The sequence below is a fragment of the Fragaria vesca genome, linkage group LG1 (assembly GCF_000184155.1).
Source record: "Fragaria vesca subsp. vesca linkage group LG1, FraVesHawaii_1.0, whole genome shotgun sequence".
Lineage (NCBI taxonomy): Eukaryota > Viridiplantae > Streptophyta > Magnoliopsida > Rosales > Rosaceae > Fragaria > Fragaria vesca.
The window spans coordinates 9,808,207-9,824,093 of NC_020491.1; the positions used below are offsets into that span (position 1 = coordinate 9,808,207).

Consider the following 15,887-nt stretch of genomic DNA (forward strand, 5'->3'; position numbering starts at 1 on the left):
ATTAAGCTACTAGACCTTATGTACTTCTGAGTTGTAATTTTGTTTCTTTTCAACTTTGTTAACTTTGTACTAAGGATTACAGTTTTGCCTCAATTAAGTGGGATTTAAGCTCTTTGAAACAAATATCCCTTCTATCAATGTTCTTACAATTGTTATGTTTGCTGTGGAATCATCACAAATTAAAGGAATTGCTACTGGTGTAAGCCAAGCAGAACACTCAAACTTTCTGGGCAAATTTCACAGGAGTTTATCTACATAATGTGGAACTCTGATTCAATTAGAATAAAGACTAGAAGCATTATTGTGCAAAACAAAAATTTATCTACAACTAATCGAGATTCCCTTGCTCATTGTTTTCCTTTTCTTTCTATAAACCATGTAATGTTATTCTAATTACCTAATTTTGGGCTGAGGGAGAAAATTATATATTAGAACAGATAAAATCATGATTAACAGTGTAGTTACCAGAGGAGGGAGGACGTGCTGGAAAATCAACCAGCTGAAATTGTCTTTAAGAGGGTGAATGGGACTTGCCATCAGTGCTTGGGCTAGCTTCTTGTTTGTTATCACTACTCTTTCTCCTGAGCATATGCTTGATCTCTTCTTCTTTCTTATCTACAAAATCCATCAAGTCCTTGAAACTAGTTACCCGGAGTGAGCGTCGACTAGATCTGGGAGCAGGTTCAATTTCCTCAACATCCCTCTCGATGGCCTCTGGACTAAATCTGCGGTATTGACATAAGATTCTACAGAAAAACACAGCAAGAGCAATGGCGCATGCAATTCCACATATAAGAAACAAGCCCCAAAAGCTTGTCAGTGATAGTCGGTTTGCATCATGTTCATTGGGTTGCATAGAGCACTCGCTACTCCCAAGCCATTTATTACGGATCTTTTGGAGGTCACCGTTCTCCGAGAGTTGAAGAATGGCAGTTGACAAATCAACAGCAAGAGGAGAGTCCCTTTGGAATGCCTGAGAAAGTCGAGAGACTATGAGAAGGCTGTTTTGTGACACAATAGAAATGCATCATTGACTAAAACTAAACATATGGACTAAACCATGCATACTCTGAATTTTCATGTCTGACCTCATCCACTTGTATAATAATTGAAGGCAGTACGATTCTAGATGAACAATTTCTCATGCTATATCTGTTCCATTTTATAGGGGTGATATGGAGGCTTTTAAATCAGAAATTAGAGTATATTAATACTTACAAATCCCCATCCGCTTTTTGTAAACTCCTGCCCAACAATCCTGAATGCACACTTGGTGGAGGTCATAAACAGCTCAATATAAGGAAGCTCATCGACAATGGCAACTACTCCGCCACGTTTTGGCCCATTCTGAAGGGCTTTGCCGTAGTCTTCCATGGTTTTTAAGGTAACAAGTCTAGCCTCTGCTATGTTCAGCTCATCAACCAAAAATTTCCGTGCAAATGTCCCATCTTGGATTCCAATTGGATCATTACTCGATATCAAGCTGTCTATCCCTTCAATTCGTGATGCCAGCTGTTGTACAGTGAGGATCGATGTCAAACTAGCTGTATAGCTCGAATTGATAATCAACACCACAAACAACCATATAATCAGCACCAGCCGTCCTAGAGTGCTCACTGTGTTCTCCCCTGAGCCAATTCAGTCATAGATGATGTTAGAAGTGCCCAAGAGGAAGTGACATTACTGAAATTAATGAAGATTAAGCAGAAAGTACATACTATGTGAGAAGAACATCGTTGAGAAACTAAACCTGCAAGGCAAAAGCAGTTTTAGTAAAATTACACAAATAAAAGCAAAAATCTGCAAGCAGCTAAAGAATACTTCCAAAATGGTCAAGTACAGAAATTTGAAGTTATTCACCAATTTCATTGTCATGCCAATTTCTGCGCATATCAAACACAATCATGATTTTCAGGACTTTTTTGTTTTCAAATAAAACACCAAGTGCTTTAATAGGCACCCAGGCAACATCTAGGTCACCAATTAGCGAATTTGGACATTTTTCCTTTCCAGAAAGACACCTTGTGACTACATGAATCATAAAGTCTCAACAAATCAGAGGCCTCAATGATGTAAAACATACTAACCAAAAAATAGTCATGAGCTGTTGCCTCGGTGGACCACGGAACTCGTGATTAATCCTGTGCTCAAGAATCCAAACAACGGCTCCCACAAGAAGGAAGAATGCACCGGTGACTAACCACATCTGATAAGTGAATGGCTTCAGGAATGCCCAAGTGTCTGTTTTTACCTGTTTGACTGGAACAACTACAACTAGTCCCGACTCCATGTAAGGCTGTGTAAAATCAACCATTCTTGTCCTATTAGTAGTTATTGTAACATCCCCAACAGCTGCATCAAAGTTCTGCAAAACAGAAGTGAGCATTAGTCAGCAATCCAGAAATCCCAAACCAAGCCCATTTAGTCATTGGATAATACACTTCCAACAGTCCTTTATCAAGAAATGATAACTGGAAGACATACAGTTAAAATGATTTAGCATCTAAAATTAATCCTAAAGCAGACATTTATCTATATAGGTAAGTTTTTCCACCACAAACTGAAAAGCTAAAGACTGGACCAAGATACTCACATTTAGAGCAACTTGGGATACAAGATCATTATACTGGGGATTCCTCTTGCCACCTCCGTACAACACATATGTGCGTGGCACAGCATAAGGCAATAAGTTTATAGCAGCTTCAAATACATCAATACAATATCCTCTGACCCCAGGAGGACTCTTGTCTTTAGACACAAACTCTTTGTAACTTACTCGGTCAGGCACAGCAATACGCAGTGGCTTGCCATTGTTGGGAAATACCCATCCCCGAGGTGTGGTTATAGTTTCACCAGGCCATATAACACTATAAAGATGTGGAGTGCTGCCAGACGTATTTAAAGACTTCTCATATAATATCTCTGGCTCAGTTGTTGAAAGACTAGTAGAATTTGACCAATAACCAATTTTACGAAATCCAGTTCCACCAATGTTCAGAATGTCATAAGCTGGATGAATTAAATTCTTATCCAGATCAAACTGAAGCTGACCACTTACACCTGTGAAGTTCATCTTAAGAATTGTCTGCAAGTAATGTTGGCCTTCATCAAATATTCGGAGTGATGATAAGTGCAGTGCACTTGTATTTGTATCTTTCAACTTTGGGTCATTAGAGAAAGATACAGTCCCTCCGTCATTGAGAAAAACATCAAGGGCACGGGCTGCTAACCAAACAGAGTCATATGCATAGAGAGCATAAGAATTGAAGCCTGGACTCCCTTCATGTTTTAGTTTGTTCCATTTAGATGCAAAACTTTTTTTGAGATCAGTATCCGGGGTATGATGACGAACAGCAACAACTCCTTGTAAAAGATTCATTTTGTCGGGGTCAGGTGGTACTAGAGAATCTAAATGAGTAGGAAGCCAATCTGTTGCAATCCAAACATAGCCACTGGTCATCATTCCAAGATCCTTGGCAACAGAGAAGATTGACAAACCAGAGTCAGGATTTACATGTACAATATAAACTCGAGATTCCAAGAGGTTTACTCCCACCAACAAGTCATTGATATCGCTTAAGGGGGCCCCAGGAGAGAAGGCAGCCTTGTAAGCAATCTTGGAACGCTTCTTCGCCAAGGCATCACCTAGAACAGAAATCCCATTTCTGCCATAATCATCATCTACAAAAATAGCAATTACTTCTCTCCATCCAAAGTACTCAACCATATCAGCAATTGCATACATTTGAAAATAGTCACTCTGTGTGGTGCGAACAAAATACGGGTATTGTAGAGCAGAAAGGGAGGGATCTGTTGCTCCAAATGACAAAAGTGGTACACGGAGCTCATTAACAACGTGGGATATGACGTGAGATATTCCAGAGGATTGCGGGCCGATTGCAACAACTACATCATTTTCAATCAGCTGCAAAGCTACATGGAGAAAGAGAGGAAGACATCACTATAACGTTTTGTTCTAAAAGAGAAAGAAAGGCACAGATAACAATTATAAATATGGTCCTAGTTGTTTCTTTTCTCATCCATAAATTACTGGTTATCAGACAAGAAGTGAGTCAGGCGTGGGATCAACTTAAATGAAGGTCCTATTGATATATAACTTCAACAAATAAAAGGTAGACCTCTTGAGCTTCATATCTGATATAAGGGATATCAACTCAGTAAAATCAGAACCAGCGATCATTCAGCTTATAAAGTCAAAAATGCAGATCAGCAGAACATCAAGAAACTTGTGCTAACTATAGTGTTCAAGCAGGAAGAAACACACAAAACCTACCATCTGCATATTATAAAAAAAACATCAAGGGAAAAATCTTAAGATATGATTCAAAGTATCTTTGACCAAGAAAAAGGGCCTGAATTAACATTTGTACTTTCAAGTCTCTGATTTTTTAGCATATTTCAAGTCTCCGAGTTCTTGGCATTTTCAAGTTCACTACCTTTAATCAATATACAACTGAAAAACAGAATGTGCAAACAAGAAAAAGCCTCACGATATTCTATCAACATGATAGTCTACATTCTACAGCAATGAACATTGCAATACATAGAAGTTCAAAACGCATGATGCCAAAGTTCTAAACTTTAAAGATAAGAAGAAAACATAAAATGAAAATTCAAGATTATAATAGAAATTGATTTGATTTCTAAATACGTTCCCAGTTCAGAGTATCTCCAAAACCTATATTTTCAATGTAAACATAATTGCAGTTTGGCTTTCTGACATCCCAAAAATGGAGGGAAATTAAAGCTTAGCAGACTAAGAAATAAATGAATTGAGTTTCAGGAAATACCTTCCACAGTTCCAAGAAATCCACTGCAATTTGTATCATGGAAAATAATCTTCAATTTAGTCCCCTTGAGAACACTTGAATCAGAATTTACTTCATCAATTGCGGCTAGGATTGCTGGTTTGGCCGATCTTCCAATGGCTGAATTGAAAGTAAACAGAGCCCCAAAGTTCAGAGAACTCGGCCTCTTAGAGGAGACGGTGGCATTTCTAGCCTGAGCCATCACTTCCATGGGCACCCAAATACACAAGATCAATGTAAGCAGTGTTCTTCCCTTGCATATATCGGTCAAGAAGGTCTCCATTTCTACTGAGCTCTGTTGATTCTTGAGCTTTGAACTAGGCTACACCAGCATTGATTACAGGGGCAAAAATCTGTCAACAAAGGCAGATTGAAGAAAGAAAACACAAATAAATAGTTTCTGCTCAGACCAACATGAGTCCAAAATTCTCAGAACTGAATCAGATACAAAGATTTACCTTGAACACTAAGATTTTGCCCCAAATACCCAACAAAAATCCAGAAGAAACTATATAATATCAAAGCCAGGCCACCTTGGATTATAGAAAATTGATACTCACTTGGGAACCAGAAGAACAAGTTTCCAAATGGTTAGTCCTCAAAGCTCAATACTTTATACTCCTATCATCACTACCAAATCAAGCCAGGAATCTCAAAACAACAAAACACTAAACTATATAAACAAGTTGGTGAGGCAACCACATGCCAGACTGATAAAGTACAAAGAAAAAAAAAGAAAGCCTATATTAAATGACAGATTTGAAGCTGTGTAAAAGTGGAAGATGGCATTTTCAGTTACCTGAAGGCCGAGCTTTGATAAAGGCCGTACAAGCATATGCTCAAAAACACAGAAGAGAGCTCCTTCCCATTATCAGCCAAAAAGAGAGAGAACCTCAACAGTGTTCCAGACCCAAGTAAAGAATCATTCTTTCTCAAGTTTCCAACTTTACTAGTGTATGGCTCTTCAGTCTTCACCAATTGGGCTACTCACGTTCTTTGCAATATTAGGATTCGAATCCTCATGACCAACCAATCAGAAGAGAGAGACAGAAGAGAGAGCGAGAGAGAGAGAAAGAGAGAGAGAGAAAGAATTCTGATTGGTTGGTTATAGGACCAGCAGCCTCTGTTGGTTGGTAAATTCGAATCCGTAATATTATACCCTTTTGAATTATTGCGGTTCTGATCAACACACGTCAGCCAAGAAGATGGGAACCCATTTTTTTTTGTTTCATGCACTTCTTTCACACCTCAAAGCAAAGTGCCAAATACCTGAGAATGATCCTCTTCTCAATTAAAAAATGAAGGGAAAACATGCTGAATACTACACATGACTTTTATCAAACATGTGATGTGCGTTCTACTTCTACATGACAACAAGCATCCTGAAAATATTTGACCAAAATTTCCACTGTACAATTTTCACCCAAAGCAGAAACCTAAGATCAATATCGTCATTTTCAGTTTCATATTCCCTTGAAGATGTAGATAAGAGCAAGTATCTAGAGTAATAGACCCTACTAGGCTACTACTTCTGTGGACTATAACATTTCAGACGACAGAATAATTCTTACACTAAATGCTCCCGGTGATGAGATTTCAGCATTCATTATATATGAAATGAATTGAACCCACCCAGAAAAATGGATTCCAAGAATAAACGCTCATCATGATTATCTGGGTCACAACCTCGTGATGCTAACCAGAGAGAGAGAGAGAGAGAGTCTAATCCAATTCAAAGAAAAAAAACACTGGACTTTAATGAATAACATGACTAAACTTGACAAAGATTGCATCTTTGGAATCACATTCCTAATAATTCATAGTAGAATCCAGATGCTGTCTATATATATGGTATTGCTAATAATATCATGTTACCCTCAAATCAAAAAAATAAATATCATCTTACCAATATATGCATATATAGTGATAGCAGGCCAGTTTAGAGATTCTGGGAAAAAGACGTAAAAGAGAAGAGATGTGGGTGCTGATCGACTAGCTGGGTCCAAATGAAGACAGTGATATTATTATCCCACCATCACATCCACATACTTCACCATCATGATCGTTATGCATGTAAAACCTTTCTCTCTTTTTTTCTCTTGTAGAATCTAATAACATGTCGACAAATGTACTAACAGAATGACCGTACGTTACCAGTTTGTTCTAGTGTTAATGAGAATATTAGCATATGTGTCGATTATGTGACCAAAATAGTGGTGAATTCATTGCATCAATCACGACACAGTTGAAAGTGGTTCGAATGAGATCAGAGGAAGTAAACAGAGACTTGTGTTAGAGGTGAGAGCAATGGCGGAATCACAATCAGGGAATAGGGTACTATTGTGTTCTCCACTAATTTCAGTACTTCACTACTTCATGTCTATAAGAAAAAAATGACAATATTATGATTCCCCCACTGCAGGTCAATCCAGTACATAATACTTGTGGCTTGTGCGTGCATCAAAGAATCGCGGTTGGCTACTCGGCTTGGTCTCGAATAATCATAATTGTTGAGAAAGAAGAAGAAAGATCGGAGAGGCAATTGCTATGACAGTTCAGTCATGTAAGCTAGTAAGAATCTTTAGTGTTTTCATGGTGGCCTGATCAAAGTTGCTGTTTCTCACTTTCTCACATGCTTGCATACCAAAACCATACTATTGCCAGTTAAGTAAACCAGATAGGATAAAGTCACAATCTTCTCAATTTTATACGAAGGCAGGAGTAGGACAACGATATTGATTTTGGACCCAAAATAAGTAGCTAGATCACTGGATAGGGATATTTAAATAAAGACTAAATTCAGTTTACCTCCTCAAATTTTAGGACTAAAATCAGTTTGGTCTTTGATTTTTTTTTAAAATCACGTTGGTCATTCTACTCTCAAATGACATCATCTAAGTCCAAAATTTGAATTTTAGTACAAAAATGGGTGACTTTGGTCCTTGACAAATGACGTTTTTTCATTAGAATGTTTATTTGCCCTCTTTGTAGGTTAAAAAGCTCAAATGTGGATCCCACTATCAGTTTCAAGTCAGCAAATGATATTATTTTTGGAGTCATATTAAAATTTTGGACTTAGTTGATGATGCTTGAGAGTACAAAGACCAACGTGATTAAAACAAAAAGTCAATGACCAAACTGATTTTAGCCCTAAAATTCAGAGGATAAACTGAATTTAAATCCTCAAAATAACCATGCAATTTATAGAGTTGAAGCTCATTTAAAAATGATTACTGAAAGTTATATATGAGATATATTTTGGGTCTTCAAGACGTGCCAAGATTGTTGTCATTTTCCAATAGTAGATTAATAGAGGGAAGTCTTTGATAGAGAATCCGGATTATTACGTGCGCCCTTCACCTATAATATGAATAAGACTGTTTTTTCCACACCATTACAGTATCAATCACATTTTTCACAACTTGGTGATAACTGAATTAGAATTAGTGAATAAGGGCAAGTAATCTCAACAAAGCAATCAATCTTATAAAAAATATTGACCACCGAAAAAATGTGATCCTCATAATTCACAAAAGACAAACTAATTCGAATAATTTGTTTTCATTCTTTTTCCAAGACAATAAGCTAAATGAATTGAAGTTTAAAGCATTATGAGAATAAGAAAGTCCAAATTTCGCAACTTGCTTTTACATATTCAAAGTGACCACAATTTGCAAAGGCATCAACAATAAAGTTTGTTTCAAACGAACATAAACCGACTGGAATCAAAATCAAAAGAGTGGGCATTGCTCAGTTTTGTTCTTGTTTTTTTTTTTTTTTTTTTCAATAAAACACAGTTTTGTTCTTTTTTCACCAACCATTTGTGTTTTTAGAGACTTTTAAGAAAGGAAAGCCAACATGATACATGTGTTCCTTGGCACTCACACATCTTCTTCTTCTTTGGTTTAGGCCCTAACAAGTGTGTAAACAGTAAACACACAACGTTTGCACTGTTGGACCATAATCCAATTTCGTATCTTGGTGGTTGCGTAGCTTCATTGCCCTCGTGTCACCTCAACTGAAGCAAAATATCTTATTAGAAAAGAAAAAAGCCAAGCAATTCATGTTCTTATGCTAGTTCCTGTACCATAAAGGACTAAGATGTGCCAAACTTACGTGACCTGAAAACTACCTGAAGCTTTCAAAAGGGCATCAAACCCCTGTATGTGGCTCATATTGCCCATTCGTTGCTAGATATTTTCCAAGGCCAAATAGGAGATTCTCCACATATGCTATACAGCCCTAGACAATTTACAATTTACGATAGCAGCCCTAGATATGGTCCTGCTGCTACTGTGCCTCACTATCATGGGATGCACAATCAGGTATGGTTGTATGAGCTAGAGGAGGAAAAAGTCTAGGGAGACAAATCAAAACTCTTCTATAAGTGTCTTCATGTACGGCTGCCGGCGACCCTAAAGAAGAATCACTCTCCTAGAAGAGGGACCAAGACCCTCTTGAACAATGCGATTGGGAGCATTTCCTTTCAATTTGTAAATAGTTTGTTATAGTTTCTGGATACTGTAACTACTGGGATATGGCCAAGTTTTTGAACTTCTGTTACTATTTCACTGTAAGAAAATGCAACTGTTTGTATAGACAAAAATGGGGCTAGTACTCTGGTATGGACCCTATGGTGCTCAATGTAGGGTACAGTGACTATTATCTGAGGATCTTATGGCTGTAGGCAATGCAGCATCAAATGTCCCCTATTAATGTGTTGGTTAATCTAAGCATATATGAGGACAAGGATCTAGGACAAGAATCATTTAGTACTGGGGACCTGAGCACCACCAACAATGGCATTTAACTTGGACCACTGGAAGGAGGCAAGAAACTTCTCATTTGTGCATTAACTTGGTGTGGATGCAATCATGCAAACCAAGTCATTTGATCACATTGCACCAATCAATCTGTCACTGAGGTTGTCGGTGAGCCGTGGCTTAGTTGGTTGAAGTGTTTAACTGACAACTTTGAGGTCACGGGTTCAAACCTCGTTGACATATGTAAGATATGTGAGTTATTAATAAAAAGTTATAAAAAAAAATAAAAAAAAATCTATCACTGAGGTTAAATAGTAATTACTAAAGTAACTGCTTTTTTAATAAAGGTGAACTCTTGTTTTATTTCTGTGAAGTCATACATTTCAATTCCAAAATTACTTTTTCCTCTGAAAAAAAGGGGCTTGTTATATACGTTTCATCTTGTTCCTACAGAAAATGTTATTTTCTTAACCCCCAGACTTTTGGAAGCCAAAGTAGGTACTGCAATAACAGCAAAGTTAAGCAGATAAAAACAGAGGAGCTAATATCAGGTCCATCCAACATTTCCTGTTGATACAGGATTGCCTAAGAATGGGAACAGCAATATATCTGAAGATAAGCTCCAAGTCTCCAACTAAACAACATTTAAAGCTGCAAATAACTACTCATAACACAGAACTCCATGATGCATGTCATTCTTGTCATATAGAATACTGAGAATATTATTTCTCAATTAAGCACTGAGCTAAAGAAGTGATTATATACATGATTTCTGGTGTCGTAATATCATGATCAATTACGAGAAAGAAAAGTATTCAGAGTTCCAATTTGTACTATGAAACATCTAAGCTTTTCTTTCTTTGACAACATATCTAGATACTAATCAGCTAACCTGAACTTGAGGATTATCACGCTGAAACATTCTCTTGATAGCTTCTTCCTTCTCATCAACGAAGTCCACAAAGTTAGATATGACCTGAGAACATTGAGTATTCGATGAGCTTCTGGATAGAGGAGAAGGAGGATTTACTTGTCGTCTTTTGTACTGGACAAATTGGTAAATCATTCTCATCAGAAACACTACAAATGCAGCAACAGAGAAGGCACCACATAATAGATATAAACCCCAGAAGCTGATCAAGTGGAGTTGGTTAGGCTCAACGTCCTGATCCTTATCACCAGGACAACCCATCTTACAAAACCATTTCTCGTGGATCTTCTGAAGCTCTCCATTCTCAGAAAGTTTCAAGATTGCAGTCGACATGTCTACAGCTAGGGGAGAATCTTTTTGAAAAGCCTAATTCATATAGGTGAACAGACAAAATAAGACGAGGTAATAAAAATAATCAATAAATAAGATACAAGGACAAATTAATGGCTCAATTTCATGATGTTGGTCTAACTTTGCAACTGCTCTATCGTATTGATGACAAAGAGGTACCATAAAATAGTACATTCCAAGGGCACAAAGAGATGTTAGTCTTTGATTCATTGTAATGAACCTAAAAGTGGAAAGGGATTGTCCACTCCAAAGAATGTATGGAAAATCCCCATTTTTATTAATTACTTCCCGACCACTATTATTCTTAATTTACCTCATAAGTCTAACTACATTCTTTATTAATAGTGATGTTTCATTCAGCTCCCATGTTGGAACACTACACATTTCTCCAAACCGTGTTAAAACATTGACGGTTTTCTCTTTCAGAATATATTTCATCTTCCTACTTTAGATGGTAGAGAAAATCACTTCTACTGCTGTATGATGAATAAAACTTAAAATATAGATGCAAAAACCTCTGGCCTAAAAATTGAGTAAATGTAATATCAAATTAAACCAGTAAGGGAGCACCTGCATTTGCAGTTTTACCCAAAAAAAAAAAAAAAAAAAAAAAAAAAAAAATACAAGCATGCATGTATTATGTATACACATCTATTTTGATTTTTGAAGTTATAAATAAAGGTACTTACAAATCCCCATCCGCTCCTGGTAAATGTTTGCCCAATAATCCCAAAGTCTGTTAGCCTTGAGAGAAACAATTCAATATACAGTAGCTCATCTATAACAGCTCCCACCCCTCCATTATCTGGTCCTTGCCGTAGTGCTCTCTCATACTCTGCTGGGGAACCTAGAGGAACAAGTCTTGAACTAGGAATGTAGAGGGTTTCAGTCAGATAGTTATAAGCAAATGAACCTACTTGGTACCCTATGGGCAAATTGCTTGCGATCAAGCTATCAATTCCAGTGATGGGTGATGAAAGCTGCTGAACCGTAAGGATTGAAGTCAAGTTTGCAGTATAGCTTGATGTGATTACCATCAACAGGAAAAGCCACATCACCATCACTATCCGCCCCAGTGGGCTCACAGTATCTTCTTCTGTAATTGATAAAAGAGTACACACTTTACTATAACGTTATGTGGCTCCATAAAAAAAAAATTTAAAGAAAGAAAAATGAATACAAAATCAAAGTGATGGTAGAAGAAGCGCCACAAACTAGTCTTATTCATCCTTTCAAAAACAATACACTATCAATATAATGCAAAACAATATTCAACAGCAAAACTAGTGGTCAAAAATTTCAGAGCTTATGAAAGAAAATGCTCAACTGTAGTGTGGACATCCTATTTTCTGTATTAAGATGACTTGTGCCAGGTCATCTTGTGAAAAGGAATTTGTCATCATATCAATAAGCAACAAGTTTTAATTTATAGAAAACATATGAGACAAATAGACACGAATTTTTTTAGATTTCATTAAGAACAACATGTGGCACTGGGGGACAGAAACAGCTGGTATTAGTTCACTGAGTGGCAATGAAAACTTAAAATGAACACACAGTTATCTGTGTATTTTAGTTTGGAGCAACATTCAAGCTTCTAGTTTTTATAAACAAGGTATAATTGGCCAAAGAAAAAAGATAATGTATAATCAATGACAATGTATCAGAAAGCACTATCTCCTGAAAACTACCTTATCATTCCTCTATTAAAGTTAAAACTTGGAAGTGTGGACTTAGAGAACCAGAGAGACTAAGAAATAATTATAATGGTTTCCCACACAAATGCTTACGATTTTTCTTGAAAAGTGTTGAGAAGCTGAACCTGCAATAAGAAACAGGAGACTGGCATCAGAACCATGTTTGCTAAGTATATGATTGGTTAATTAGAACATTAAACTCTTAAGTTAAGAGAAATGGCAGAATAATAATTAGAACCATGTTTGCTAAGTATATGATTGGTTAATTAAAACATTAAACTCTTAAGCTAAGAGAAATGGCAGAATAATAATTATCTAAGAAAACATTGAAGATATTATTTCTGGAAGAGTTGTACATGTCAACGTATAGAAGGCTTACAGGAACATTGTAGCAAGCTGCTTCTTAGGGGGACCTCGAAAATCATCATTGACTCGATGCTCAAGAGTCCACATAACCACAGCAAAAATCACAAACGAAGCTGCTGTGACAGACCACAGCTCCCAGGTAAAAGGTTGAAGAAAGACCCAAGCATTTGACTTTGAATTTTCAACGGGCGCCACTATGACTAACCCAGTGGTAGCATAAGGCTGAGAAAAATCCACAATCATTGTCCGGTTTTTCACAATTGCAATGTCCCCAACAGCAGCATCAAATACCTGCCAAAAGTTTCAGTTACAAAGGTGTTGATCAGATGTAGAGAGATATTACTATGGTTTCTCTAACAAAGTAAGTTTCCATTTCATACTTGGCATGTAGATTCATTCAAGCTATCTGCAGGTGCTAACTCAACATCAAGTTTCCATGTATTGGTACGTTATCTTACCCCCAAGCAGACTCTCATTTTAAACATTCTTTGGGTATACCAATTCTAAAGCCAGTAAAGTTTACTTACATTTTGTGCCACCATCTTCACAAGCTGATCATAACTGGGATTAGACTGACCATCCCCAAAAGGTACAAATATGTAAGGAACATCATAAGGAACTAACTTCCGTGCTGCCAAAAAGACATCAATACAGTATCCTTCAAGCTTGTGGCTGTTGTTCTTTTCTGTAGCAAATTCAACAAAACTCACTCTTTTTGGCACTCCAATTCTCAATGGTTGTTCATCATCTGTGATCACCCAACCACGTGGCGTGACTGTATTTCCACCTGGCCAAGTAACATTTCCAAGCTTCTGATCCAGTGGGAGATAGCTAACTCTCCCTCTTTTAACAGTTTCTGGAGGTGAAACTGAAAACCCTGAATAATTAGACCAAAAACCAACTGTATGAATTGCCATTTTCTCAATATTGATAACATCATAACCACCACTAACAATGTTTCTGTCTTGATTAAATTGAACCTGACCAGTTAAACCACTCATATTTGTCTCCAATAACTTCTCTCGAAGAAGAGATCCACCATCAAATATTTTAAGCTTCCTCAGCTGAATTTCAGATGGTTCCAATTTTAGTAACTTGTCAAGGACAGAAAATGAAATATTTTCATGTTCATCTATAAAACGTTCAATCGCCTTCGCCACTGTCCACACTGTATCATAAGCATATAGTCCATAGACGTTTAACTCAGATCTTGCTAAACCTTCCTGCTGCATTTTTTTCCACCTAGACATATATGCACTCTTTTTATTGGACTGTGGGGTATGTTGACGTAGTGCAACTACACCATTAAGAACAGCTAATGAAGTTCGATTCATTGGAGAGAATGAATCAATGGTAGTAGAAAGCCAGTCCGTTGCAAACCACACATAGTCAGTGGTCATCATTTGAAGTCCTTTGGCAACATGAAAGATCCTCAACCCGGGATCAGGATTAATGTGAACAACATAGACACGAGGGCCAAGCAATTTGGATTTATTGAGCAAATCAGTGAGGTAACTTTGATTAAATTCGACAGGCAAAGCCAACTTATAAGCAATTTTTGACATTTTCCCCTGAAGTTCATCACCTAAAGCAGATATTCCATTCCTCCCATATTGGTCATCCACAAAGACAGCAATTACCTGTTTCCACTCATAGTAATCTATCAAACCAGCCATGGCAGCCATTTGATAGCCATCACTTCGCGTAGTTCGGAAGAAGTAAGGGAACTGAAGAGCAGACAGAGTTGGATCAGTGGCAGCATATGAGATAAGAGGTACTTGAAGACCATTAGCAATCTCAGAGATCATATGAGCTATTGCAGAGGACTGCGGACCAATTATGGCCACTATATCTTTGTCAAGTACCTGAAAAGCTGGTCCGAGAAGTATGCTATTACAATAATGCAGGTTGCATAATTTGAATTTCGAGTCAAGTACAGTATCAAACTTACGAGGGAAGGGAAAAAAGCTTAGAAAAATAAACCGATTATACTGCTTGGTAGTGTGGTAAAAAGGGAGAACATGCACATTTTTGCTGATAAAGGGGTTATAATGATAGAAAACTTCAGCACCAGTAATATGCAGCACAAGAGATGAACAAGCTTTAGCATCAATATTTGGAAAAGATGTTAGTAAATCAGCAACAATTATGAAAGGTTCCATAGATTATGTAGTATATGCAAACTGATATTAACTTAAACTAGGAAACTGAAATACTATATGCATGAATACTTCAGACTCTTAAAGAATAGATACAGAATACAATTTCAAATTTTAGTCAATAAAGAAAATTCACAACTGCCATAAACAACAAGAAGAATTGTCATTCACATACGAAAACAACTTTACTAATCACAAAGGTACCTTCAACAGATGCCAAGAACGCACTACAATTTGCATCCTCCATAAACAACTTCAGTTCTGTGCCTTTGAGTATTCCTGAATCTGCATTAACATCGGAAACTGCTGCTTGCATAGCTGGCTTTGCAACTCTACCTATAACAGAGTCAAAAGTAAAAATGGCTCCAATGTTCACCACAGAAGGCTTTTCGCAGTAAAAAGCACCAGTGAGCAATACCCATATGAGAGTATGAACTCCCAAAACCACAGTATATCTCATAATGGAACAAATTTGAAGGCTTAAAGCCACCACTCTAATTCCTCAAAGTAAAGACTCAACCTTGTCAGAAACCTTGGTGGGTTCTTCAAAAGTATGAACCATGTTAGTTTTGGATAAAGATGAAAACTTTAAAACAAGGCATTGTGAGGGTGCCTAGAGAATTACTGATTACCCCACATAAAGGATATCCTCTAACTTCTTGATCACTACCCAGTTGAGAATGAAACTTGAATTTGAGAGAAGCACTCAAACTTCAGTACTGAACTAATTGAAGTTGAGAACTTTCTTCAATGAAGTATTGATTTCCAGGGAAAGACTGAGCTTTGAGAAT

The 15,887-nt window shown here is 37.1% G+C and overlaps 2 protein-coding genes across 2 annotated transcripts; both read right to left on the reverse strand.

Annotated features, from left to right (window-relative positions):
* Positions 1 to 261: 261 nt before the first annotated feature.
* On the reverse strand, positions 262 to 5,112 carry LOC101297966 (glutamate receptor 3.4-like). The gene is made up of 6 exons (XM_004289116.1): positions 4,812 to 5,112; positions 2,594 to 3,933; positions 2,088 to 2,365; positions 1,719 to 1,750; positions 1,219 to 1,628; positions 262 to 973 (listed from the first exon to the last, which is right to left on the reverse strand). Exons 1-6 carry the CDS (start codon positions 5,110 to 5,112, stop codon positions 512 to 514), a joined length of 2,823 nt encoding a protein of 940 aa, XP_004289164.1. The 3' UTR covers positions 262 to 511.
* Positions 5,113 to 10,239: 5,127 nt separating this feature from the next.
* LOC101314986 (glutamate receptor 3.7-like) lies at positions 10,240 to 15,520 on the reverse strand. The gene is made up of 6 exons (XM_004287893.1): positions 15,301 to 15,520; positions 13,465 to 14,810; positions 12,951 to 13,228; positions 12,665 to 12,696; positions 11,564 to 11,970; positions 10,240 to 10,889 (listed from the first exon to the last, which is right to left on the reverse strand). The coding sequence occupies exons 1-6, from the start codon at positions 15,410 to 15,412 to the stop codon at positions 10,476 to 10,478; spliced, it is 2,589 nt and encodes an 862-aa protein (XP_004287941.1). The 5' UTR covers positions 15,413 to 15,520; the 3' UTR covers positions 10,240 to 10,475.
* Positions 15,521 to 15,887: the final 367 nt, after the last annotated feature.

Bases quoted from the DNA above. Each gene is read 5' to 3' on its own strand.
- LOC101297966 (XM_004289116.1), bottom strand. From the start codon at position 5,112: ATGGAGACCTTCTTGACCGATATATGCAAGGGAAGAACACTGCTTACA. The intron at 3,934-4,811 runs GTATTTCCTGAA...TTCTCCATGTAG, and splicing joins ATTTCTTGGAACTGTGGAAG to CTTTGCAGCTGATTGAAAAT. The intron at 974-1,218 runs GTAAGTATTAAT...CGACTTTCTCAG, and splicing joins CAAAAAGCGGATGGGGATTT to GCATTCCAAAGGGACTCTCC.
- LOC101314986 (XM_004287893.1), bottom strand. From the start codon at position 15,412: ATGCAAGCAGCAGTTTCCGATGTTAATGCAGATTCAGGAATACTCAAA. The intron at 12,697-12,950 runs GTAAGCCTTCTA...TTCTTATTGCAG, and splicing joins CAGCTTGCTACAATGTTCCT to GTTCAGCTTCTCAACACTTT. The intron at 11,971-12,664 runs GTAAGCATTTGT...TATCAATTACAG, and splicing joins AACACTTTTCAAGAAAAATC to AAGAAGATACTGTGAGCCCA.